Raw genomic sequence first — 27,241 nt, 5'->3', positions numbered from 1 at the left:
GCTTTGCCATTCTTCTAAAGCATTTATCATGTGACATATAAAAACTAGGGCAAAGTGGTTTGAGTAAGACATTGCAGCAATGCAGCATATTATTTAGGACATATTATGTAATGTACTAATGTGAAGACATCTTATTGCACTTGATATACAGCAGATGAAAAAAGTAATTTTTTAAAAATGTATGCTTTACGTAGTGTTGATTAAAGAAGAGGGTAATAGATAGAACAGCCTTCTCTTTCTTTCTTCAGTGCATCAAACAGCTTTTTTCCTTTAAGTATCTAGTCACCTAGTGAGAACAGTCAGTTATTAAACATAAATAATTTATAAGATACATAGTAATAAAGCCAAGTAGACATCTAATACTATGCATAAACTTAATGTAGTTTCTTCTGAATTTGCTGTAAAAATAATGCCCAGAATAATAATGAATGTCCCAGTTGGTTTAAAATGTGAATTTTAGATGCTGTCATCAGATCGGTTGTAATAAAAGCAGAAGAATGTACTTTAGCATATAAACATTTATTTTTAGAGGCATATATAAAACCTTCTGCAATGTAGTTTAAGAACATAAGATAACATTAAAACAACTGTTTTATACATCTAATAACAACTATATTTTGTGGTTGAGTGACTAAAATCAGGGCCACTTCTGCCATGAGGCAAGGTGAAACCCTTGCCTCAGGCGGGCAGCGAGCGGCCAGTTACAAGAGGCGGCAAAAAGCCGCCTCTTGTAACTTTAAGAGCCGGACTTCCAGGTTTTAACCCGGAAATTCAGCTCCGCTAGTGCAAAGAGCGCTATTGCACTCAATGCACTAGCGATACTGCCCCCTGAAACCCGCTCCGATGCTAATTTTTAAGCGCGGAGCGGGAGAGGAGGGGGGTGGCATCTGGGCTGCTGCCTCAGGCGGCAGCAGCCCCAGAATCGGCGCTGACCAAAATTATGTGGGAAAAGGTGTGTTTTCCTTTAAGTTCTCCATAGTGGGAGAAATACGCTCCAAGAAAGGTGCTTTGTTTAAAGGCTTTGGTGCCCAGGTTCTGGAAGCTGAAGTATTCTGGAAGTAACAGGCAAGCCAGGTACTCCGATCCAGTAGTCCAGCTCAAGGATTAGCGCTCACTTTCCACTGGAAGGCTGTCCTGTGGAAAGGTATTTAATTCTAGAGAGGCTGTAAGGAAGAGAGAAGGGCACAGTAAGGAACTCCAAGAGGGGAGGGGGTGCTGCCTGCCACTGCAAGGTGCAGAGAGAGCCAAGACCAAGTACCAGAGAATCAGTCTGACTGAGTCCGAGTGAGAACTTGAGAAAAAAGCCAAGAGGCTGAGCAATCCCCCAGAAGAATCGTGAGTACAGGGGTGACCCAAACTTATGTGTTTTCTTACTGGCAGTCCACAAGTGGCCTGGTTTAGTAAGGGAACTCTTCATATGTGTGAAGGTATTTCCGGATAACAGATCTCTCCGTAATTTGGATCTTCATATCTTAAGTCTACTAGAACATCATCCAAACTGGTTGTTTTTCTAATAAGGATTAATTATATCTTAGTTTGGATCAAGTACAAGGTACTTTTTTATCATTACAAAGAAAAAGGAAATTGTTTTTTAATATTTGGATTATTTGGATAAAATGGAGTCGATCATTCTGAGCTTTCTGGATAACGGGTTTCCGGATAACGGAGCCCATACCTGTGTGTCTGTATATATATATATTTATATATACATCCAATGTTTCGGCCCTCATTTGGGCCTTTATCAAGGATAGAATACAAGTGTTCAAGTGTGTGTTTATATACAAAGCTCTTCCCATTTCTAAAAAATGGCGCCAAACATGATGTCATGCATGTCAAATTTGATATGCACGATGTCATGTTTGGTGCCATTTTTTGAAATAGGAAGAGCTTTGTATATAAACACACACTTGAACACCAGGAATTGTAGGATCTCCAAACGCACTGCTATTCAATCCCAATGCAGGAGTGCAACATTCCCCTATTGGGTCACCGATATCCCGAACAGTAAGCTTGAATCTTAGAAATGGAGGACAGCACTCAAATAGCATAAACAATATGCTGTGAAATTCTGCACGTTATGTTTTTGTTACACTTGATAAAGTGCACATTGTGGGGCACAGCTCGGGTGAATGAATAGAGGGAAAAAAACTCGACTATCGAATTGGCCTAAATTCGTCTGAGTAGAATGATTCGAATAGATCGAGCGAAAAAACGCTGCGACTAATCGCCCATTCGATAGGCGAAATACTGTCTCTTAAAAATCATTCGACTGCCTACTTCACCAGATTAAACCTACCGAATTGCTTTAAAAGCCTATGGGAAAGTGCCATAGGCTTTTTTATAAGTTTTTGATCAAATAAAAAGGCATTCGATCGAATGAAAATCCTTCGATCGAATATTCGATCGATCGACTATTCGCCGGGCAAATATTCGCCCATTAGACTATTCGATTCTATTCCCCTATTTCGAGGGATTTAGCCCCTCGAAATTCGACCCTTGATACATCTGCCCCTGTGTGTGTGTGTCTATATATATATATATATATATATATATATATATATATATATATATATATATATTATAATTACTCAGGTCACTTATTTAAATGTATAAGCAGTAAGTAGGGCATTCATATTACATGATATGATATCCTGTCCTTATAACTAAATAAGATGTTTGAACAGTTTACATCTAATAATACGTTATGTTAGTATTTTAAAATTTTATTTGCTGTTTATACTGTATGTGTAGACTGTAATTCGTTTTCCTTTTCTCGTTCTGTTAATTTTTAAAATAAATGACTATTCAAGTCTCCCTTTTATAAAAAATGTCAATGCTCTTTGTTTTCTATGTAGCTCAAAAGAAGCTTTCATTCTGGACACCCATTGGTCACATTTGGGGATTGTTAGTAGGGATGTAGCGAACTGCCGATTTGGTGTCCGCGAACGCCGTTCGCGAACACCGGCAAAAAATGCGAACGTTCGCGAACAGTTCGGGAACGTCGAACACCCGCTAAAATCGTTCGAATCGAACGATCGAAGGATTTTAATCGTTTGATCGAACGATTTTCATTCGAATCGAACGATCGAAGCATTCGATCGAATGCTTTTCATTCATTCGAATGCTTACAATCGTTCGAACGAATGGAAATCGTTCGATTTTTAGCGGTCGAAGGAATTCGAATGGTCGAATGGTCGAACGATTTGTATTCGAATCGAACGCGAACTCAAAATGCGAACGTCGCGCGACGTTCGCGAACATTCGGCGGACGCGAACGGTCGAAGTTCGCCGGCGAACAGTTCGCTACATCCCTAATTGTTAGGTGTTTTATGTTGTTTTGTGCAGATTATTTATGCTACTGATGATACTTTGATTGAAATTCCAGTGGCTTTGATTTTTTTTTTACATTGAAGACAAATTTTGATGAAGACTGGAAAGGTCCACTTCTGCTGTTTTATTTATGTGTGAACTCTATTCTGCCAATGTTATTCCAGAATTGAATACTTTTCCCCAGGGTGTGTATTTTTAGATATTTGGACGAACAAAAATAATTTTTTGTAGTGCAGTCTAATTTTTTTGGTACATTCCTCTCAATGATTGTGCATCTCTTTTAGAATGGAGAACCTAAGAATGTGTAAAGACTCTGCACCATACCAGGGAAATGCAGGAGTACAGGAGATGCTTGCTCCTTTGAAGAAACAACCTGAAGAAGAGTGTAAGTTAGAATGATCCCTCTGCAATTGTTCCCATAAGTTTGATACAATCAACAAGCTTTGAAGGCTTAACTTATATATATATATATATATATATATATATATATATATATATATATATATATATATATATATATATATATATATATATATATATATATACAGTAGTAATGGATCAGCACACTCATTTTAGAAGTGACTAAAGTGTTTCTATTGGTAACACGAAACGTCGGATAACAATGCTGTGTTACCAATAAAAACACTTTAGTCACTTCTAAAATGAGTGTGCTGATCCATTACTACTGCATATTATGAACATTGATCGTGCACCTCTGCTCTACTGGAGATCGAGTGTGGACAGCCAAAGCATTTCTATATATATATATATATATATATATATATATATATATATATATATATATATATATATATATATATATATATATATATATATATATATATATATATATATATATACATTAATTGCTTACAGTAAGGGAAAGATTTATCAAGGGTTGAATTTCGAAGTAATGGGAGTTTATTTAAACTCCCATAACTTCAAAATTCGAATAAAAAAAGACCAATTGAAATTTATTTAAAAAAACAAGTTTTTACCTTCGGTTGAATAGGCTGTATTCAAATCGTTTGAAACATAGTTTTAGCGCATTCAATCGCATTCGATTCGTATTTGCCTCAAAAAACTTTGGCTGTGGTCCAAATGACTCCAAATAGGTTCTAGGAGGTCCCCCATAGGCTAAAACAGCAATTCGGCAGGTTATAGATGGCAAATGGTTGAAGTCGAAGTTTTAAAGAGACAGTACATAAATTTTGATATTCAAATAGTCAAATTTTTTTCAAACTCAAATCAAATTTTGGCCTATTCGATAGTCGAAGTACACAAAAATAGCTCGAAAGTCGAATTTTTTTTACATCGAATTTTCACTTCGACCCTTGATAAATCTGCCCCTAAGTGTATCAAGCTTGGCAAATTGAAATTCTGTTGAAAATATGATACATTTTTGTTAACTAGAAATAAATATCTGTGGAACAGAAAAATTTGTATTTTTTTTATATCTATAATAGTGTTGTAAATTGATTTTCCATTCATGTTCAGATTCCATTCCTTAGAATAAATTACCTGTATTAAATCTGATGTGGCCAGATGGTCTCATTTGCAACTCTTCCTTGTCATAATGGTTAATTTAACTTAATTTAAACTATTTCCATTAAAAGGCAACTGTTTTTCCCCCTATATATAGGGGAGTTTTGCTCAAGCCCCTGCCCTCCCCCTTCTTAGATGGGTAAACATTTTGTTTATTGTCATTGCTGTTATATTCATATTTTTCCAGTTCAGCACTACTAAATTGAACTAACTTACATAATTGAATTCATATTATCTTCTGTAATACCTAGCTGTGCATATTTTATCTAAATAGTCTAGTGTGTAGTCACTAGGTAGTGGCTTTATATGGATGGATATGATTTTCACAGATACTGTAATTGTTCAGAAAATATGTTGCATTTATTGTATTAACTTATTGTATGTATATAAGGAGTATAGGTAGATTTCTCATTTTTTTATTTATGTTTTGATTAGATTACAGGAACTATGAAAACACACTGAGAGATTTGTAGCAGATCTTTAGTTGTCCATGATTATGTTTTACGCAATGAGACATACAGTATATACTCTTTACAGCCTGTCTTGAAATGGTAGCATTGGAAGCAAAGCATTATAAAATCTATACTAGATGTACACATACTTTTAGCACAACTTCACAAGGATATTGCCTTCAGTATGTTACCTTCACTATCATTAATATTCCCCCATGGAAAAGCTTTGGTTTGGTTTCTCATTAACGTTCCACAATTGAAAGGGTATGGTTTGGACATATTGCAGATATTTATGTTACCCTGTGTGCTTATTGGGTAAGTTTCAGGTAAGAGTTTTGCTGTTAGATGTCAGGATTTAAAAAATAAATAAATATATATATATATATATATATATATATATATATATATATATATATATATATATATATATATATATATATATATATATACAAGAACTTTGGGGGAGTCAGCACTCTCGTCACTAGGTTCAACTTGCCTGGGTGCAGTGTCCCAAATTTTTGAAATAATTATTCAATAAAGAAGGTCCGCACTCTCAGGACTTAAAAATTAAATAATGTTTTATTAACAAAAGACTAACGTTTCAGCCTCTCCGAGGCCTTTCTCAAAGACAATGAAAAATGCATTAAATATCCATGATGGCGGGAAAAGTTAATTGGCTGACATGTCATCCTTGTCATCATCACAATGCATCCAATAGCATAACTCAAAATACATCAATACTAAACATTTAGAAATACTAAGAAATACAGATACACATATATTAAAACATCCCTTGTTTAAGAGAGGAGGATACTTAAAAACTTTGTAACAGTTGTTAATCTCACTCACAACTATTTATTTACAACTATTAAATATAAGGTAATACTGGTAATGTTACAAAGTAACAAATATGAGTCTAGGTAGATATGTGTATCTGTATTTTGTTTTATGCTGTGCACCAGTGCTTAGTGTATGTTAACTTCCTACTAAAATAAAAAAATACAACTTTTTTTGCACAACAAAAACCTGTGTTATGTGCAATTATAAATTTGCAATTTAATAATCATATTGCAATGTGAATCTCTGTGAGTGTTTTTGCCACTTATAAATGCCCACAACAAAGTCTTAGTCCATCTGTATCTGATTAAATAATTCAACATATTACAGAAGTATTCTAAACATCATAAGCCAATAAGTTAAATAAAACAGGAATATTTTTCTCTCTATGCATATGTGAATCTGTTATAATACAGAAAAAACATGGTCAAATCACATCACTATCCAAATGTAGACTTTAATGCACCTAACTTTTCTTTTCAAAAAAACATAAAGGACAGCATGGAAGTGGCATTATTGATTTTGCCTTGTGTATGTGAAAATTGTGCAATTTTGACAGCCATTATTAAAAGACAATAACTAACATCAATAACCTAGATGGTGTAGAACATTGATAAATGTGTAGACAAGCCTGTCCTGTAAAGTCACAGTTTTTTTCTCTCTCTCTCTACTGTATGCCAGTTTGGTTTGGGTTGTGAAAAGACCATCTTCTGATTCTGTCACAGGATCTGATCTGTTTAAAAAAGTCCTTTGCCAATGTAGCATGTTGGCAGGTTCATGGTGCATCAGATGAGGAACTGAAGATAAACCATAGCTGGATACTTTGGAAGATGAGCAAACATATAGCACATGCAATTGTCAGTTATGTGCACTAAATAATAATGAACACAGTAAAATCTTATGTAATTAAAGTCAGTTTCCTTTGTGCACATTTAATATAGCTTTTGTGAACCGTAAAACTGTTTACCGACCACTTCCGACAGCGGAAGAAGGTTTGAGAATTATATAGTTTGCTCCAGTGAAAAAGTAGTTATGTTTGCTTCAAAGAAATACGACACCTTCAAGCACTTCTTAAAAGTGTGCATGTAAAATTCACAATACGCAATTAAAATTTGCAATGCAATAACATCTTAAGGAAGAATATTACATTGCAAAATGCAAATTTTTATTCTTTTTTGTGCAAATTGTTTTTCTCTTTGCGACTTTTATTACATTCCCCCATTAAACTCTTTTGTAAAGACTATGCATGATTTTATTTTTAAGGTTTTTTTGTTTATGTAATAAAGAAGGACATAGTTACATAGTTAAATCGGGTTAAAAAAAGACATCAAGTTCAACCTCTTCAAATAAAACCCAGCATCCATACCACACCCCCCTCCATTCCCTCACATAAATTATATATACCCATTTCTATACTAACTATTGAATTTAGTATCACAATAGCCTTTGATATTATGTCTGTCCAAAAAATCATCCAAGCCATTCTTAAAGGCATTAACAGAATCAACATCATCCGGAAGTACATTCCACAACCTCACTGTCCTGACTGTGAAGAACCACCTACGTTGCTTCAAAAGAAAGTTATTTTGTTCTAGTCTGAAGGGGTGGCCTCTGGTACGGTGATCCACTTTATGGGTAAAAAGGCCCCCTGCTATTTGTCTATAATGTCCAGGTGGCCTCTAATATACTTGTAAAGTGTAATCATGTCCCCTCGCAATCACCTTTTTTCCAGAGAAAACAACCCCAACCTTAAAAGTCTACCCCTATAATTTAAATCTTCCATCCCTCCAACCATTTTGGTTACACGTCTCTGCACTCTCTCCAGCTCATTTATATCCCTCTTAAGGATATAATCCAAAATAATCCAAAATTCAGTACAGTTCAGTTACAGTACAGAGCTAGAATTTATTTATTTAATGCACTCAAATGGTAAATCTATTTCAATGTTTCTATTATAATCAGCCTAATATAAAAATAATAAAAAATTATTTCAAAAAATGGCAATATACAGTATTTAAAAACTGAGATAGAGGTTATATATGTTGGAGACACGCCTGGTCCTACTTCAAGAACTTATCACCTTAAATTCCTCAAATACATGGCAGGGACAAATATATACATGGAGCAAATGTCAACAAATATTTTTACAGTACACTTTAATCACACAGGGATTTAATAAATATGTCCCCTTTGTTATAAAGATAAAGCAGCACAGCCAATGTTTTTGAGTTTATTGAGCTTTATTAGGTTGGTCTTGCTCTTAACACCAAGATTTGTTTCAGTTATTTGTACTCAGTAATTTCATATGTAATAATACTAGTTTTCATCAGCGCAGTTCAGCACTAAATGACTCAATAGCCAGGTGGTTTGTTTAAATGGTTCTCTTTTTCCAAAAACTCCAACTAAAATCCAAGCAGTTTAATTGTCTATAACCATGGACTTTGCAGTCTTGTGAAGGTTTTGAAGACCGTGATTATTACCATGTTGATATAGCTTCTGGGTAAATGCCATTCAATACCATAGAGCCAACTGACACCCTTCCAGAATAAATAATTGATGTTTTGCACCTCTAGGTAAAGAAGGACTGAGCCAGGTTTCCAACTGGCTGTGAATCAAAGGAACAGGTGAAAAAGTTCAGGTTATTTACTGTAGATCCCGTGGTGCCTCCTTCTGCCTTTAAATTGTACTTCTCTGAATATCCTGGAGGTGCACGCACAGAGCCAATTTTTCCTCAGCACCAGTTAAAAATGAAAACCTTTTGATATCACCAGAATAATGAAATAATGATGTATGGTACTGATATGTAATTTATACATACATATATATGAAGTTATATGTATATAATTATCATTACTAAGGGATTTTTAGATGTGTATTCATCAAATTGTGAAGTCTCACCCACTGATAAATATACATCTAAAATCCCAAAGGAATGAATGAATGAAAAAACAGAATTTTACTGTGTGAGCTCTAATGCAACACTGTATCTGCCCCTTAATTTGTGTATGGCCAAAATAAGACGTTATTCCTGCTGTCTGGATCACAAAGTGAGGTACATTTCATATTTCCATGTGTTTATCATAAGTAAAGGTTTTTTTTATATGGACTGGATATTTCTCATGGCGAAAATTATGCAGACTATTTAGCACTTCGGTCAGCTTTTAGCACCATTGAATTACCCAGTTGCTGTAGTTTGGAATATTAACTTTATGCAAAGTCATAATATCATTTATATTATAATAAAGTATGCATTTGAAATTGCATAAAATAACAATACACTATACATTTATGCAATATGATAAATTGATTTTCTGCTATAACAAATATATTTATGTTGAATTTTATTTAGTTATGTATTTTATTATAGTAAGACATTACAAAATACTTGATATTTAATATAGCTAGCATAAAGCCATTCTAGTTTTTTATTTAATTTAAAAATAAAAATTCACAATACTTTTTTTTACAAGAATGCTTATGGAAAGGGATGGTGAGCTATATGTGTATGTGAATGAAAATAGCTTTTTACTCCATATAGTGCAATTATACAATATATACATTACATACAATATAGACATTATCTAAAATAACTTATTCCTACAATCCTGGAATATACAGCAAGCACAGTAAAGCAGACCACTGCCAAAGAAATGTGTACAAGCTGCAAAAGCTTTTCATTATGGTTTTTTTGTATAATATTCAGTATGCTGACAGATGCTCTTGTCAATAAGAAAGAAATAGGAAACACAATCAATGATAAGGAGCTCAAAAGAAAAACAGAAGAGCATAAACATAAATAAGGCAGTAATGAAACAAAATCAATGAAAAGAGCACATAACAACCATCTTGTTTTTTTCTCTTACAAGCTTCCTTATCCAGCAGCAATATGGTTTTTTTTTTGCATTTAGTTAAGAAAATACTTAGGTAATTCATATTTTAATTCAAAGTACGAGAAACTTTAGATCCCAGTGTTGATCTGGTGTTTCACCATTAAATAATTTGGCACATTATACATGATAAACTCTTTTAGTATTTTCCAGACATGCTTGCTTTTTCATGTTGATGAGGTTTGTGCTGTTAAAGCTAAGTCACCTCCATCTGTACCACATGATACAGCACATACTATGCGGTGTTAGGGTACTGTGACCATAATGTTTATATCCTTAATATTTTTAATTTAACATTATTATTATAAATAAATATTTCTAAATTCACAACATATGCTGCAGTTCTGTACAATAGATAGGTGTACACATGAAACATATAGATTACATCCAAATATTGACAAATGCCCTCTATGGTAGATGTGGCAAGACACTGTTTTATGTCTATTCTAACAATGAAAGAACACAAGGATCCAAGAGCTGATAACATTTATAAACAAATGTTTCTTTATAACATATAACATTAAGGAGGTTATTATTAAATTCAGATTTTTTTTCTGGTCAGAGTTTTAATCGGGAAAACACCATTTTTTTGAGAGAAAAAACTTTTTCATAATTTATTAAACCCAGAGGCTGCTAAAAGTCAGAATAAAAAAGTACTCCATCTCAAACCGGTCATGTAGAAGTCAATGGCAGATGTCCCTTTTACTATTGGAAGATATCATGATCTGCACTGGGTTTTATACAATAATCTTATTAATTTGTTTTCAGGCGAAAAAATCTGAGTTTTTGGGTGTCAAATTTGAAAAAAATGTACAATTCTGATTTTTTCAGGATTTTGTCTCTTGCCACATCAGATTTTTTTTCAAGTAAATTTATTGCACTGTAAATACGGTAAAAAATGTGTACTGGAGTTTGGTCGAAGTGGTTTTAAGAAAATAGTGAGAAATTTAGATTAGGTTACATTAGGAAGGCCTATTTTGAATTTGTGAGGTTCAGAATTTTTTTTGTACTTTGAATAAACTCACAATTTAAAAAACGCAAATGTTTGCTTATTTATAAAAAAGTGATTTGAACACAGTAATGAAAAAACTCGAACATACCTCAAATGTTTGGAGTATAGGCTTAAAATTTGTGAGGTCTAGCCGACAATCACTTCGAAACAGCTGCGTGCACTTTCAAAAACCAGAGGCTACGGGTTCGGGGCGTCGCACCCGAGCCAGAGTCTTGGAGCGGTGAGTAACCTGACTTGAATGCTTATAGTAACAATTTAAGCGACTGGTCCGGGGCATTTGCACCTGGACCCACCCAGTTAAAGGGTGAGTGATTTTAAGGAGGATTTTTGTGTGTTACTGCATTGTATTAAAATTATTGGCTGCAGGGTTAGGGCATATCCAAAAAAGTATTGATTACAAATATTTAAAATTTGTTTAGAAACTCGAAAAACTCAAATGAAAAAAAGATTGTCTTGAAATTTTGTCTAGGACAATTCCCATTGAATTCTACATGAACTTGCCAGCTTTTAGGTTCAGATTTTTTACATTCAAGTTTTTGATTTTTATCTGCTTAATAAATACCATACATTTAAGGTTTTGGAAAATATAATTCCAATTTATGAGTTTTTGGTGGAAAAATATAATTGTGTCCTAAATTGAAATTTGAACCTTGATAAATCATCCCCTAAGATTGGTTTATCAAAATGTGAGCTTAGAACACACCACAGAAAAACTCACCCACTTTCTACTCATTCCTTTGGGATTTTTAGAATTATCTATCTAACTTTTACCTATTGAAAATATAATTCCAATTTATGAGTTTTTGGTGGAAAAATATAATTGTGTCCTAAATTGAAATTTGAACCTTGATAAATCATCCCCTAAAATTGGTTTATCAAAATGTGAGCTTAGAACACACCACAGAAAAACTCACCCACTTTCTACTCATTCCTTTGGGATTTTTAGAAGTATCTATCTAACTTTTACCTATTGATAAATACATTTACAAAATCCCATAGGAATGAATAGAAAGTGGGTGAGTTTTTCTGAGATGAGCTCTAAGCTCACATTTTGATCACCCCCCAGTCAAAAATAATTACTTACCTACATAAATATGTTGTCCTACATGAATTCAAACCTTTCCTGTCACAAGATAGTGACAGCTGCTCTTGCACAGCTCTCTTATCTTGGGACTCTGCAACCCATTGTAATTGCAGCCATGTTTGTCCCATTAGTATATGCCCACACATGGGGCTATGGGAGACAATCATTTTAACCCAATTTTTTTAAAGAAACTAAAGAAAGTTATGTTTTATATTATTATTATTTGTTATATAAGGGCAATTAAGCAAAGTGGTGCAGTCATACTACAGACACACTTGGACATGACATAAGTGTCCTGTTGGTTTTGCTTTATATATATATATATATACATATATATATATATATATATATATATATATATATATATATATATATATATATATATATATATACATATATATATATATATATATATATATATATATATATATATATATATATATATATATATATATATATATATTACAGTATTTTTTTAAATGGGTTATTACACAAATAGGATATGTTAAGTGAGCTCCCTCTTAGTGATAAAATATAAGAGCATGAAAGTTTATGTAGAATTTCAAAGAAGATTTTCTCATACATATTTACAGTAAATATTGTATAAAATTGGAGATGTAGTAATGCTGGTAGTCTTGCAGAATCATTACTTAATAGTTTAAGGTAAACTACTTTATAAATCTTATCCAAAAGCCCAACAACCTGGTTCTTATTTTTTTTTCAGCAAAGCAAGGGATAATTGAACATATGTATATTTAAATAGCATCAATGTTTACATTCTAAAATTCTGCACAATTACTAGGCCAAAACTTTTCCAGTATAAATCTATCAAATTGCATGTTAAGAGGCCCATTATTTATTTACAATGCATGTGAATTTTTTTAAATTCAATTATACTCATCATTCGACTGGGAGGTTATTAAATATTCGAATGTCTAATATTCGGTTAGATGGTTCTGAAAATTGTAATCATATTCGATTCGTATTCGATTTGTACGAATCGAGTTTTTCTCCAAAAAAAACCTCGAATGTCTATTAACATCTCTCAATGGCTCGACGGACCTCTGCCATTGACTTGGAAATGAACTCAGCATATTTGAAGTGGCGAATATTCTAATTACGACTGTTTCCATGGTCACGGTTTGATAAATCTCACATTCTAATTTACATTTGAATAAAGGGATTCAAATTTGAATGCGTGAATTTTGACATTTGCAAATTCCAATTTGAATTATGACTATTCAAACCCTTGATAAATCTGCCCCTAGTTGTTGCTCTATTTATTGGCAATTAACTGCTTTTTACATTTGTTTGTTGAGTCTGGGTCTTTCTTATTTCTACAGAAGCAAACATGTGCACGTTTGCAGTTGCAAGCAGTTCTAAGATACTGTATTATTCTTAAATTGTGTCGGAATAATATTGAAATATGGGAAGTATGATGGAAATGTTATACCGTCTAATTTCTTTTTGCTATGTCAAGCATAATTATGTTATTATTGTACGTGACAGCATCTTCACTAGGACAATTTATTGTTGGCTCTTTAGCAGTTTGTCAGGTAACTGATAGTCAAAAATAATATCCTATCCTGGTCATGGATGATAAAGTAGCCTGACACTTGAAGACAAATAGCAGCACTGACAATAATGGTGCAGACATCTGTGGGCAACACAAAGACAATGACTAATACATGTAATAAACAAGTTTTATTTCATAAATAGCAATAAGCTTTTTTCAGTTTTCCTCCAAATCAAAGGCTTTTTAATGGTTTGGTACAAAAATACAAATAATTTCCAAATCAATAATTGAAACAGTGTTTTGTGGGGATGCCCATAGCTCTATTTCCCCATATGGTGTTCATTTGATCAAAGCAATAGAAAGTAATAGAAAGCATTCTGATGAACTGTCAGAAAAGTGTTTATTAACTGTGATAAAATTTGAACTTCTGGAAATCCTTGAGGATACTCAAGCCTGGATTTGAATACATTAGTATCTAAGTTGAAAATAACCTCCTACAAATCAATGGCTTTCAACAATGATTTTCCTGGCATGCAGAGTAGTACAGTTGGATTTGTTACAATTGCTCATCTGTGTATTGATCCACTCGTGAGGGTTTCCTGGAGCTGCACACTGGTATGAGTATATGTATACTGGTTTTTACCCCATTTTTATGTACAGCCGAGAAATGGGTTATAAAAGAAGAGGTGATTCTAACAAAGGGTGCCAAAGTGGCAAAATAGTAGCACTCTAGGATTACCTATTACCATGGTAGCCCTTATTTTAATTTGGGGCATGGTAGCCCTTTATTTAAATATGATATGAACAAGGTACAGTGATTTGCTCTCACTCCAAGGATACTGTGTTATAATGGGAAAAAAATCTAACAAATAGGACTTAAAAGAAAAAGGACAGGTTTGTGTGGAATGAACACATGGTACAGGCATTATGTTTATGTATTACTGCTATTATTGTCAGTATATGTTCTGTATGTAACACAGTATGTTTGATCATTAGAGAAACTCTAATTCTCACAATTTATGGTGCGTGTTATGTTGGCTGTCATGCTTGACAGTTCTCACTAAGATCTTCAGCTGTTGTTTTAAATTACCTTCTGCAAGGAGAAAATGCACTGAAGATGCAATGCTCAGAATATGTTCCACTCTCATAATGACTTCTCTGTGTCCCTTTCATGGATTGTCCATTTACAGCAGGAATGGATAGATGGATAGGGAAGTTGAATTTGTACTTCCTTTTAGGAAATATGGGAAAATGCTGGACATTAAAGGAACAGTTCAATGTGAAAATAAAAACTGGTTAAATAGATAGGCTGTGCAAAATAAAAAATGTTTCTAATATAGTTAGTTAGGCAAAATGTAATGTATAAAGGCTGGAGTAACTGGATGTGTAACATAATAGCCAGAACACTACTTCCTGCTTTTCAGCTCTATAGCTCTGAGTTAGTCAGCGACTTGAAGGGGGGCCACATGGTACACAGTGTCGGACTGGCCCACCGGGATACCAGGAAAACTCCCGGTGGGCCAAGGTGTCAGTGGGCCCTCCTGCTTCTAAACATTTGGCCTATTTCATGGCTATTCCCTATTTTTATGAGAATAAAGAGGCTAAATAGATGAAATAATAGGTTATAGTATGTAAAGAAAAGAGTCTAGGAAAATAGAGGTTGAGCAAGGAAAGGAAGAAAATAATACTTTGAGTGGGCCCCTGGTCTCAAGGTTTTTGGTGGGCCCCTGGTGTCCCAGTCCGACACTGATGGTACATTTCTGTTTAGTGAGTTTGCAATTGATTCTCAGCATTCAGCTCAGATTCAAAAGCAACAGATATGTTGTAGCCCCTCCTTCAAGTCTCAACCTGTCAGTGTAAACCAAGAGAGCTGAAAAGCAGGAAGTTGGATTCTGGCTATTATGTTAGACATCCAGTCTCTCCAGCCTTTATACATTACATTTTTGGCTAACTATATAAGAAACATTTTTTATTTTGCACAGCCTATCTATTTACCCAGTTTTTATTTTTACACTGAATAATTCCTTTAAATGACCAATGCCATTAAAAATGTACGGTATTGCTATTAAGTTAAGGAAACTTTTGGTGCTGTTTTGCTTGAATTCTTTTTCATTGATTTCTTGCATAGTAAATGGTGCAAAATGGGCCACTTCTGCCATTGTTAGTTGCACCAATCATACCTGTCATTAGTTGTGATGCCCCATTTACAAGCCATGACCTCTGTTGCTATGTTAATGGTGCTACAGCAGCCCAAGGTACACTTTTCTGGTTGGAGCGCCTTTATTAATCACTCCAAGGAAAGATGGGTTTCAAAACTAGATTTACTCTAACATAAAATATGGTATGTTGACATATAACTTAGGTATAATTAGTTTTTTTTAAATTTATTTAATTTAAATTTTAAAAATTTGATTTTATGACAAATATCCTGTGGATTTTGTTAAAAAAACTAGATAACAGAGACTTTTGTTCCTCTTGTGTTATGTTAAAAGATTAATTTGTGCAGCTTCGCAATCTACATCAAAGCATGGTCAAATTTTAAAGCAAATAATTTTGTCACCAGGGGATATATTAATGAAGGAGTTGTGAGAATCCAACAATCTGTAGCCTACACTAGTTTATGCAAATGTCAGATCACAGATGGTCCTGTTTTTTTATTACTGCCACATGACACATCGAAATTAACGATGTTATTACTAAAAAGGTTGAAAGAAAAGATTTAATATTTTTGCAGAGGCTATAGAAAACAGGAGTATTCAAAATTCACCCCAACTCCTGTTAGCTAGACATTCCACTGGTATTAGGTGATATATGCAAAAATTATGAACAACTACAGAGCCATAAGTTGGACATCCCTAAATATAAAATTGGATAGTCAGAGAGGATGCTTGTCATACTGGCATATTTACATACAGCATGTACTCAGATGCTACAAAACACAGATTTGCATAACATCTAAATCTAGGGTTGCCAACTTTTCTGGGGTCAGAAAACGGGCAGGGGGGCTGGTTGATGACGTTGGAGGCAAGATGGGGGCTGTACCGTGACATCAGGGTGGGACCGGTGATGTCAGGGGCAGTACTGATGACATGTGATCAGCAATTGGCTGATGGCCATATCATTATTTTCAATGTCCTGTCTGGATTTCCTAATTTGGAAGGTTTCACCCGGACAGCATATTGCCTATATGGGAAATGTAGTATAGCTTGCACAGGCACTGTACAAACCTAACATAGAAAATACAAAATAAGCAAAAAGAAGACACAACAGGTTATTTGTAGTGATGAGCGAAAGTTTTTGCCAAGTTTTGCTATGAAAATGACACCCATAGACTCTAATGGGTGAAAAACTTGCTGGGCATCAAAAATTTGTCACCGTCAATTTGTGACTTCAATGCATTTTGGCAAATTTTCTCAGTTTCGCTAATTTGATCAAAATGAGTCACATTTTCCCACCACTAGTTATTTGTGTTCAAATAACTTGTCAACAACAACAACATTTCATTCTAAGCAACACTATTAATCTTGTTCCCTGTTCTATGCAGTATTCCTTTTTGTTTTAGATGTTCCTAAGCTATTCCATTTTCACCTTTAAGTGCAAATGTTTTTTTTTTAATACACTGGTTTGCTGTATAACAATCATTCTGTAATCTTAGCAAGTACTTCATCATGTGGATTTTGCAAAGGTTTGGCTCGTTTTTTAGAATTCCCCATGTTTGTTGAGTAATATATTGGTCTTTTGTAGCAACAGGGGCATGATTATCCTGGTTTAGACACCTATAACAACTATCCAGCTGTTTATATGATCCTATATAGTTATAAAAATGAATACAAACATCTGATGGTTGATGTAGGTTACTGGAACAAATTACTTCTTGGCATATATAAATTAAAAATTTTGAGATAATGAAGCTAGTAGTTTGCTTTAATTACTTCTGTGAGAATTTGTCAAAATAAATCACATTTTTATTAAGTTACCTTTAACTTGTTTCATAAAAGAACATGAGTTATATAAGATTCCATATTTTAGTTTTAATAATGTCTACAGAACGTTTACAAATGAATTATTCCTTCTATTACTAGCTACATATTTTATTTTTAAGCACCTAGCAGATTATTAACTGTATTGTATAGCTCTGAATCATAACTATAAAATATTTTGAAATATTTTTCTTATAGCCACTCTACCAATAAAATACCCTAATTGCCTAAAATAAACTCAAAAATGTGCATGTGCAGCAAAGAATGAAAAATCTTTTTCAACAGTTAGTGAGTCATAATGTGAAAACTGTGTAAATGTGGTTACATATAGAAATATTCTAGGCTCAGCTTGGAAAATAATTTATTCATGAAAGTACAGTCCATTATTTATGCAATTGTTTATACACTTTTGTATTACTTGTATGGTATGTTTTATATGGGTCTTTGTGTATTCTGATGATTCTAGGAACTATAGGCTGACCTTGACTAGGATAGCATGATAATTACATTGAAATATTAAAAAGCAAAAAAAAAAACAACAATAACCCTTTGACTACACTAGCACCTGATGCTTTATCATTATGAACATGCACGCACAATGTTTCTAAAATATTTTATAGTAGAAACAATGCACAAAATAATGGCCCTCTACCATACAGCAAAATCATTACCTTCGTATAATTTATTAACAGAGTGTTAAATTGCATTATGTAGTAACTTACAGTAGTAAATGTCATATTATACTAATCTGCTTTTGACCAATCAAAGCTGGTTGGTTGCTCTAGGCTACTGCCTTTGTGATAATTGTAACTAATCAGTATACATTTTAGCTTTAGAGTCAGTTGAATTGCTATATAATCCCACTGGAGCACAGCAGATATTTTTATGTAGTTGCAGGAGAATATAATATAGGAACAACTTGTATGGTGCTGGCAGTGTATGTATAGTCTATAGAGTTCAGAATAAACACACACAAGTCTTAAATATCTCTCAACTGTAATTTTTTTTTTGGTCTATGACAGCTCCATGTGATTCTAGATCCCCAGGGCAAAGGCCTTTCTGCACTGACCTTAACACATTCCTGGGAATGTTATTCTTTTAATAGATATGTCATTTTCCTCTCCTATTATATGGGTTGTCCCTTAGAGAGTAATACATTAAAATGGCAGAATATTGGCATGTGCATGGAAAGGATTTGTTGAAAGTACAGTTTGCACTGTTCCAGATCTTTTCTTCTACAATTACAAAATGCGTGTTCATCATTTTTATGAGTTAAAAAAACATACCTGGAGAATATTATTTAAAATGTATTGGTAATAATGTATATCATCCAGTCTTAAAAAAGATAGTATTTGTAGATTAATTATTATCTGTATTTACGTTCCATGTCTTGTGAGGATGCTGTGGAGATAGCAGTGAGAAAATAACAAGAAGAATCTTGCAAGGCCTGTTATTGGAGAAGTATAAGCTTGCTACATGTGGATATATTAAACACATTTTATGTTGCATGCAAATTAATTATGTTTAATTAAATGAAGACATACATTTCTCATAGCTTTATCACATTTAAAAAATGGCACCATGTCCTGCAGTAAAAATGTAGGCAGTTAATTCTCTGTAAGCCGTTGTCCTTTGGCTAATGTAAAAATGGAATGCCTATATCATATAGCCACACAGGCTGGTGAGTTACAGGCAATTCTAATGATTGCTGTTATTAATTGTCAACCTTAAACACTTTTATTGGTCATAAATAGCTGTAGTTAGGGCACTTGGACCTGAATGGAATGAATTAGCACTGGCTTCAATTTTTTTCACTGAGATACAAGGACCTCTTCTTTATTTCTTACAGCGACAAATAAACATGTCTGAAGTCTGAAATAATGTGACATAAACATGTTTGTTAATTTAACAGTAGTTAAATCACGGTGTATATTTGGAACTCACACCATTGACAAAAAGTGTGATAAATGTAAAGGCAGAAAATATAGATCTAAGGATGAAAAATAGTGTTACTGGGATTAAGAATTTAGTACTTTATAACCCTTTAATAACCAAATTTTGAAATAAGTTTCACCATATGTATGCAGAAAGGCTACCTTCCTAGTATACATAATGAATACATGCAGCATGCTCAACCAATGAGGCCTTCTGAATCCCTTAAATAAGGGTGGTGTGTATAGATTCCAGGCCTGTCCTGTATAACATTTTTTTTTTATATTTGAGGGGAATGTAATACAAATCATAAACAAAAACAATTTGCATGATTAAGAATACAGATTTTCAATGTAATATTTTTCATTAGACAAGTATTTCTTTGTGAATTTTAATTGCTCATGGAGAACGTTCAAGGTGTGTTTGAAGGTGGATGTATAGCTGTTTAAAGTGGCACTAAAATACAATATACATGCTGTGGCATGCTGTGTAACATCACATATTTATAAAGATGTACATTAATTTTTAATAATGTGTAATAGAATTCTAGCCCAAAAAGAGGTGTTAACTTAATAAAAGTTGTGTAATTACAACCATCCAGTGCACATCTATTCACAACCAGAATTATTTACCACCTACACATATTAAGCCAGTTTGGGCTATGGGATTGCACCAATCTTGGCCCCTTCATTTCCCAAGCTAAGTGATTGAAGCATTGTTTGAGCTTAATAGAATGACCTTTGCCATTAAAGGGATGTATGTTTATTAACAAGTAACCAGTAAATGCTACCAGATTACTGGTTGCTACAGGTGATTAGATCTGTAGCAAACCTTGATAAATCAGTCCTTTGGACATATTCAGTGCATAGTGATCAACTTGTTCTGCTAAATAAGTAACAACAGGTTTATCTTTGTAATGCAGATGCCCTTGTAATATCCTGCCTGGAGTTGAACCAGGGACCTGGTGATTCTGTTTTGTCTGCTTTACCACTGCTGTATGTGGTTCACTCCTATGGCTATGCTTAGCAATTTTTAGTAAGCATGGCTTGTTTTACCTGTTGCCAATCTGGCCACAGGTGATCTGCTCTGTCATTGCCCAGTATAGTTCTATGTTACATAGTTCCTGGGTGTTGTCTAATACTGTTAATTGACCACTGCCTTACCTTGACCCTTGCCATTTGGCTGCCTGTACCCTGAATCTGTTTGGTATTGACCCGACCTGTCCCTTGACCATGCTCCATGTTCCCCATCGTTTCTGTATACATTACGGTTCCCTCACTTGCCCAGAGCTTCCCCCTTTGTTCTCTCCCGAAACCAAAGGCTGCTCCTATAAGCAGAAGTGTGAGCTGAGACTGGAACCTTAGGGTTTGCTTTGGGTTTTGGGATACCATATGTTTTAGCCCCTCTGCGAACTACAGACTTACTAGAGAACAAATGCCTTTCAATGCTAGCTGTATCTGCCTAATATTACAATGCATTAACCTTAAATTTTCCTTTTTGTTTTCGGCATCATTTATTTTTTTAGTACTGTGTCCAAGATGATTTCTGATTAGAAGCTGGATGCATTGCACCAGTTACGGTAACATTGCATTGACATTCATAAACAGAATGAAATGTAAAATACAAGCAAATTTGAATATGTCATTGAGTGGGAGATGCTGGATCAAGCTCTGTGACAATATGTTCCACTGCTTTCTATCTAGCTCTTGCTATCACTTCTGAAACCAGAGGCAAGTCACTGTGAAGCATTTCATTTGTCAATAACATGCCCCATAGGGTTTAAAGCATCAGAAGAACACTAGAGATAAGCAGGAGATTGTGTTGTGCATGTTCTGAAGAAACCATATGTTTCTTAAGATAAGTACAGATTTATTTAAAATAACTGGTGGTGTGTAAAAGTGCAAGTGAACTTTGGAGAAGCCGCACACCACACACTCCCAAAGGTGAAGTCAAAATAAAGGACTAACATTTTTTTTACTGAAATAATTTTTAGCATTGTCCTTTTTAACTGTATTTTTCACTATGAACCTTTTAGCATTGTATTGTTAATTGGTACTTGGATGCATATTTTTTCACCTTAACATTGCATTTTAAATGGTATTTTGATACGAAAAAAAAATTTTCAATGCAAATTTTTTTCACTGCAAAGTTTGTTAAATATGCTAATTTGTTAATTGAACACTCTTTAAATTATGTCTGCACATGTCCACACTATGCTTCACAAAGGGGCGTGACCCCGAAACTTTGCACTACTCCATAATAAAATTGCAAGGGCTTGCCCTGCTACTGCAACTCCTGTGTGCCAGTGAAATTCTTCTTACCCTTGGTGTGTAAAAGTGGACAGACAAGGCCATCTGACATCCACTAATTCTATATCCCAGATATAAATAGTGAAAATATTATACTTTTAATAAGAATGAATTATCACTCAGCTCTTTGTTCATCATTCATTACATGGGTTCCTGTCACAACGGAGCTTACATTCTAAATTCCTTACCACACGTGCAATTCCAATTCAATCTAAGGGACATTGACAGGTCCATTAAAGTGTAAAATGTTGGTGTAAATTACACCGCACCTCTGATGTGGAATTGTTTTGCAATATGCAAACCAGAGCTTTTTTTATTTTGTATGGAAAACAAAGAATGCACTTGGTCTCACCTGAATATTTCTGAAATTAAAACTAAAATAGGGAATGGACTGTAAAACCCAATACATGCTTTACAAATTGAATCACATACCACAAAAGTCTAATATGCATTATCGTATGGTCTGTTCTAGGGATGCACTGAATCCACTATTTTGGATTCGTCCGAACCCCCCGGATCCTTCGCAAAAGATTGGCCCGAGTACCAAACCGAATCCGAATGCTAATTTACATATGTAAATTAGAGTTGGGAAGGGGAAAATATTTTTTACTGGTTTTGTGACAAAAAAGTAATGTGATTTCCCTCCCGCCCCTAATTTGGATTCAATCAAATGTCTAAATTATTTATATTAAGCTCTTGAAATTTTCAGCAAAGATGAAATGACTAGGAATGCTGTAGGTTTGGTAAGATAATCATGTGTAGTCCTTCTATGTATAAATCCTTATCAATGTGCAAAAAACAGTAACAGATATCTCCTAAGGTAGTAATTAATGGTGCTCTCCGTCTCTTACAAACCCACAAAAATGATAATGGCAGTCCTTACATAAGTTACATATGAGCAACTATAAGACTTGCATGCATTTTTCTGTATGCCAATATTAGCTATGGCATTCTAAATGCTGTTACTATGCACAACAAAGCCACTTCTATCAGCGAGACAGAGAATAATAATGTGAGCATATAAATGAAATACACAAGCAATCAAAACCTCATTTTAATTGGTGTTGTATCAGTTCTCTTTAATTTTGCACCTACTATAATGTGTATAACTGATTACAAACTTATTGGAGATAGTATTCTACATTAGGGGCCCTTTATTGAGCTAGCAGATGGCTGAAAGCTACAAAATCACCCTTAAACCTAATGATGACAAATTCCAGGATAATTTTGTGTCCTTTGAAATGACTGATGGCAACTCAGGTAACAGATTGAAAATGGTGTTCTCATCTTAGACCGTAGGCTATTCCAATTTGTAATTGTAAAGCTTCATTGCAAAGAGGGAGATTGCTTTTGAAGCAAGCAGGTCACTTGGACAGGCTGTTGAAATAGGAATTTATCTAACACCATTAAATGTACACTTCTACTGTTTACAAACTTTTATTATAGATAATTTTTACCAAGTCCAGATTTGTGGTCTATTGACATGTGTCAATTGACCTATGTTGGAACAGCTGTGGACATTATCACTGATTATATGGCTTCATTATGAAGCAACACACTGCTCTATCTCGACCTAGACATTTTGTCAAGACATGATAAGCAAGGGGAGAACCTCAGATTTATTGAAGCAATCTTTATAGTAAAACAGAGAGGTGAAAAACAATTTTTTTTTAAACATGTGGTGTGTAATATTTGTAATATTAATGTGAACACTGCATTGTGGTTATCCTTTAAGGTGTACTGATTGTATCTCCTTATGCTTATTCCATATTGTTATGCTCATGTTTTATATATATCGAAACAAACACATCCACACTCTCTGACTTCTGTACTGTGGCTGCTGCAGGGTGTTTTAAGCCTCTGACTGCCCGATTGTCAATTGTCAAAAGTCTACATGCAACAAAACAGAGGCAAGAACACTGACATTTCAGTGGGGAACAACATTCCATCTATTAAAATATTTTATTTCAAATGATACTATGCAAACAGTGTGTGTCATGGACAATGTTTTGGTGCTTCCATCTTACTTTCACTTTCGCAGGTGCAGCTGTAGGAAAATGGGCGAGGCATTGAAGATGATGCCAGTAACTAAAACATTGATAAGTAGTCTTAAAGAATAACTGCATGCGCAGTAATTACATGGAAATTGCAGATCTCGCAGTCAGCTTACCACTACTATAATACAATGCCAGGACTATCTATAATCCAATGCTCCATACAGGGCCCACTCTTTTGTATGGCAATCAGAGCAATTAGCCTGCAGATAATTTGGCCTTTTAACAATCTACCTATAGGTCATTCTATCAGATAATATTCAGTGGTTAAATAATCCTGAAAATCAACATGATTTTGGCCAGCATTACTGGACTGAAAGTCTCTGTACAATGCTATAGAGAAAGAGCATACCTCCCAACATTTTGGAAGTAAAAAGAGGGACAAAAATGTTTTTTCCGCACGTAGCGCAGCAATTTTTTTGGCCACACCCCCTAATTACCATGTTTGTTTTACAAAATTTGGCAGGTTATGAAAGTTTGAAAATATTTCTCCTTATCTAAACTGTGTTTTTGTGTCTCAAAATTGTTACAAAGTATCTTATTTGCACCTGTTAGCTGTTCTGGGCTCTCTGCTAAAAGCCAATTAAGTGAGAAACTTTGTTTCTTTTTCTGGCTGTTCAGTGCATAGAAAAGAGGGACTTTCCAGTACAAATGAGGGACTGCAGGTTGAGCTGTCAAAAGAGGGACTGTCCCTCCGAAAAAGGGACAGTTGGGAGGTATGGAAAGAGTGAAGATAATGCATTTTACAGAAATGTGTAATTCAGAAGTAAATTTTATAGTGCTCTACAAAACATAAGCAATATTTCTAAAAGCTTAGGTTTTGTTTAAGACTGAGCTATTTGGTTAACTGCTTCTAAATAATTGTAGTTTTTTTTAGGTCTGCAAGTGAACAGAATGTTCTCTTTCCATTTTGAGGGTGACGCCTGAATGTAATTTGAATCCAATTTACATGCACTTAGCTGGAGAGTAGACATTGATACTAAGGAGAAACAACCTTTAGGGACATAGTTTTTAATTGATTATGGCAAAAACCTCCTATTAATATTTTGGGGGTTATTTATCAAAGTTTGAATTTATCTCAATATTTTCTGCTTTCTTTACACATATTTTTTATTACATTTTCCCAAAAATTTGCTTTGCTGGAAAAATCTGATTTTCACAATTTTGTGGGATTTTTATATGATTTTAAAGATTTTTTTCAGATTTTTCACACAAAAAAATCTGATCTTTACCAAACAACTCTGAAAACTTTGGGGTATTGCATGAAACCCAGTGCACATTAAAAAATCCTTGCGACTTCTCCCATTGACTTTTATGCAACCTAGACAGGTCTGAGATGCCGGAGACTTTTTCATCCTCGGGGTTTAAAAATTCTGAAAATGTGTGATTTTTTAAAACTTCAATTTTATAAAAAAAATTAAGAATTTTTCGTGATTTTCTGCATTTGCCGTTTAGTAAATAACCCCCTTCATGTGCAAATTGTGATTTCTAAGGATCACAACTATCAGTGGAGCAGCAACAATAAACTCATGGTAGTTGCACATACATTTTTTGTGTTTTTTTTTGCTTTTGTCGGAAGGATTATTTATTTATTTATTTGTTAATACAATAGTTCTTGTAGCCTGAACATTGATCAAAAAGTAGGAATCTGATAAGGCTTAACTGGCCTGCATTGTAATAATTAGATTATGATTCCATATGTATATAATTTGATGCATTACAAATTGGTATACGGCTGTTTATACTCATGTCCTACTGAGAAAATCTCAGTTTGGCTCAGTTTGACTCCACAAAGTGGTGGGCAAAATCTGGCCAACCCAATTACTGATCAAAATAAAATCCTATAAGGAGCAGGTACAAACAGGAGATAACATTCATGGCCTTATCCATTACTTAGCTGATGGGATTTTCTACTCGATCAGTATTAGACTGAACCACAGTTAGATATTTGATTGTTTATTGTGCACATCAGCACTGGCCACTTACAGTAAGGAGCAGATTTATCATAACTATCGTTCTTTCCATGATTAAAAAAAATGTGGACAGTAAAATCATGTGCAAGTATTTTCTGAATCCACAAATAGTCTGGGGTTATTAATGAAAAAGACTTAAGAAAGTCACCAAAAAGCTGGCAAGGTTAAATATAGAAGTCAAATGGGAATAATTTCTAACGACTATATTTTCCCAGGTCATTCAAAAAAAATGTAAGCCTCATTAAAATAAACCTATCACTGAGAAAAAACACAAGCCAGAATCTATTGTCGCCTTTTTTTCTTAAGCAAGAGTTTGAGGAAAAAAAAGTTTGGTGAGCTTTGTTAGGTTTTTTTAATGTTTTTTTCTCGACCTCGAAAATTAGTCAATCGGCCTCCCCATGAGCACTATTGTGTATGTACCAAAAACATAAAAAATATTGACACAGTAGTTAACTTCTAATGCTGCCAGAAAAAAGTGACACGTGCTATATCTGACTTATTTCATGGATCAAAAGTCAAAGGGTGTAATTATATTCCTTTCTGTAACATCATTTTCCTGCTGTATTTGATATATGATTGATGGCAAAAACAGAATCAGTGCTGAGACATTTATAAATCTTTCCAAAAATAGACAGCAATTTCAAAGTTGCCTATTTAAACTGACGTATGCTGGAGATAAAATCTGAAAGCAGATCAAAAAATAATGTCACTTTAAAAAAATGATCCAAACTATATACAGGTATGGGATTCGTTATCTGGAAACCCATTCAGAAAACTCCTAATTATGGGAAAACCCCAGGTCCCGAGCATTCTTGATAATAGGTCCCATACCTGTACATGTATATGGACTGAAGGAAAGCTTGAACATATATATATATATATATATATATATATATATATATATATATATATATATATATAAAACTTCCTCTATAAATAGGGATATTATAAAGAATTTCACAGTAAATGTATGACTTTTATTTCTGCTCCAGATCAAGTTAAAAAGCAATAAATTGCAAGAGTCATCATACACATAATGGAAGCATGTTTGGTATTCTCAGGGAAGACAGAAATAAATCATTTTGCTCAAGCCACTGACTTGAAAAGGTGGTATTATAAGGAGTGACATACTTAAGAAGCTTAGCAAATCATTCATCATTTTATATATAAACCACTATGTTAGTTGAGAAGAGAGCAAGAAATGTAGTATGTATACTGACCCCACTCTCTTTTTTAAATATATAGAAAAGCCCCAAAGTACCGAGTCCCACGTACCACTTCTCCATTTTTGTTTTTGACTCTTGTACAATACAATGATTTCATTACGTTT

At 34.0% G+C, this 27,241-nt stretch overlaps 1 protein-coding gene across 6 annotated transcripts in view; it reads left to right on the top strand.

The window, feature by feature from the left end:
* LOC108715516 (leucine-rich repeat-containing protein 7) overlaps positions 1–27,241 on the top strand; it is a 197,217-nt gene that overhangs the window by 44,155 nt on the left and 125,821 nt on the right. For 5 of the 6 annotated variants that reach the window (XM_041561335.1, XM_041561334.1, XM_041561337.1 and 2 more), the window contains exon 2: positions 3,615–3,715. The exons of the other annotated variant lie outside the window; for it this stretch is intronic. In XM_041561335.1, coding sequence (XP_041417269.1) covers positions 3,616–3,715 — 100 coding nt within the window. In that variant the 5' untranslated portion in view covers position 3,615. The remainder of the gene's footprint in view (positions 1–3,614; positions 3,716–27,241) is intronic. 6 annotated transcript variants of the gene reach the window in all.

This window comes from Xenopus laevis, chromosome 4S (assembly GCF_017654675.1).
Source record: "Xenopus laevis strain J_2021 chromosome 4S, Xenopus_laevis_v10.1, whole genome shotgun sequence".
Taxonomy (NCBI): Eukaryota; Metazoa; Chordata; class Amphibia; order Anura; family Pipidae; genus Xenopus; species Xenopus laevis.
The sequence above is the reverse complement of the archived record's forward strand: the minus strand, read 5'-3'. Positions and strand labels throughout refer to the sequence as shown.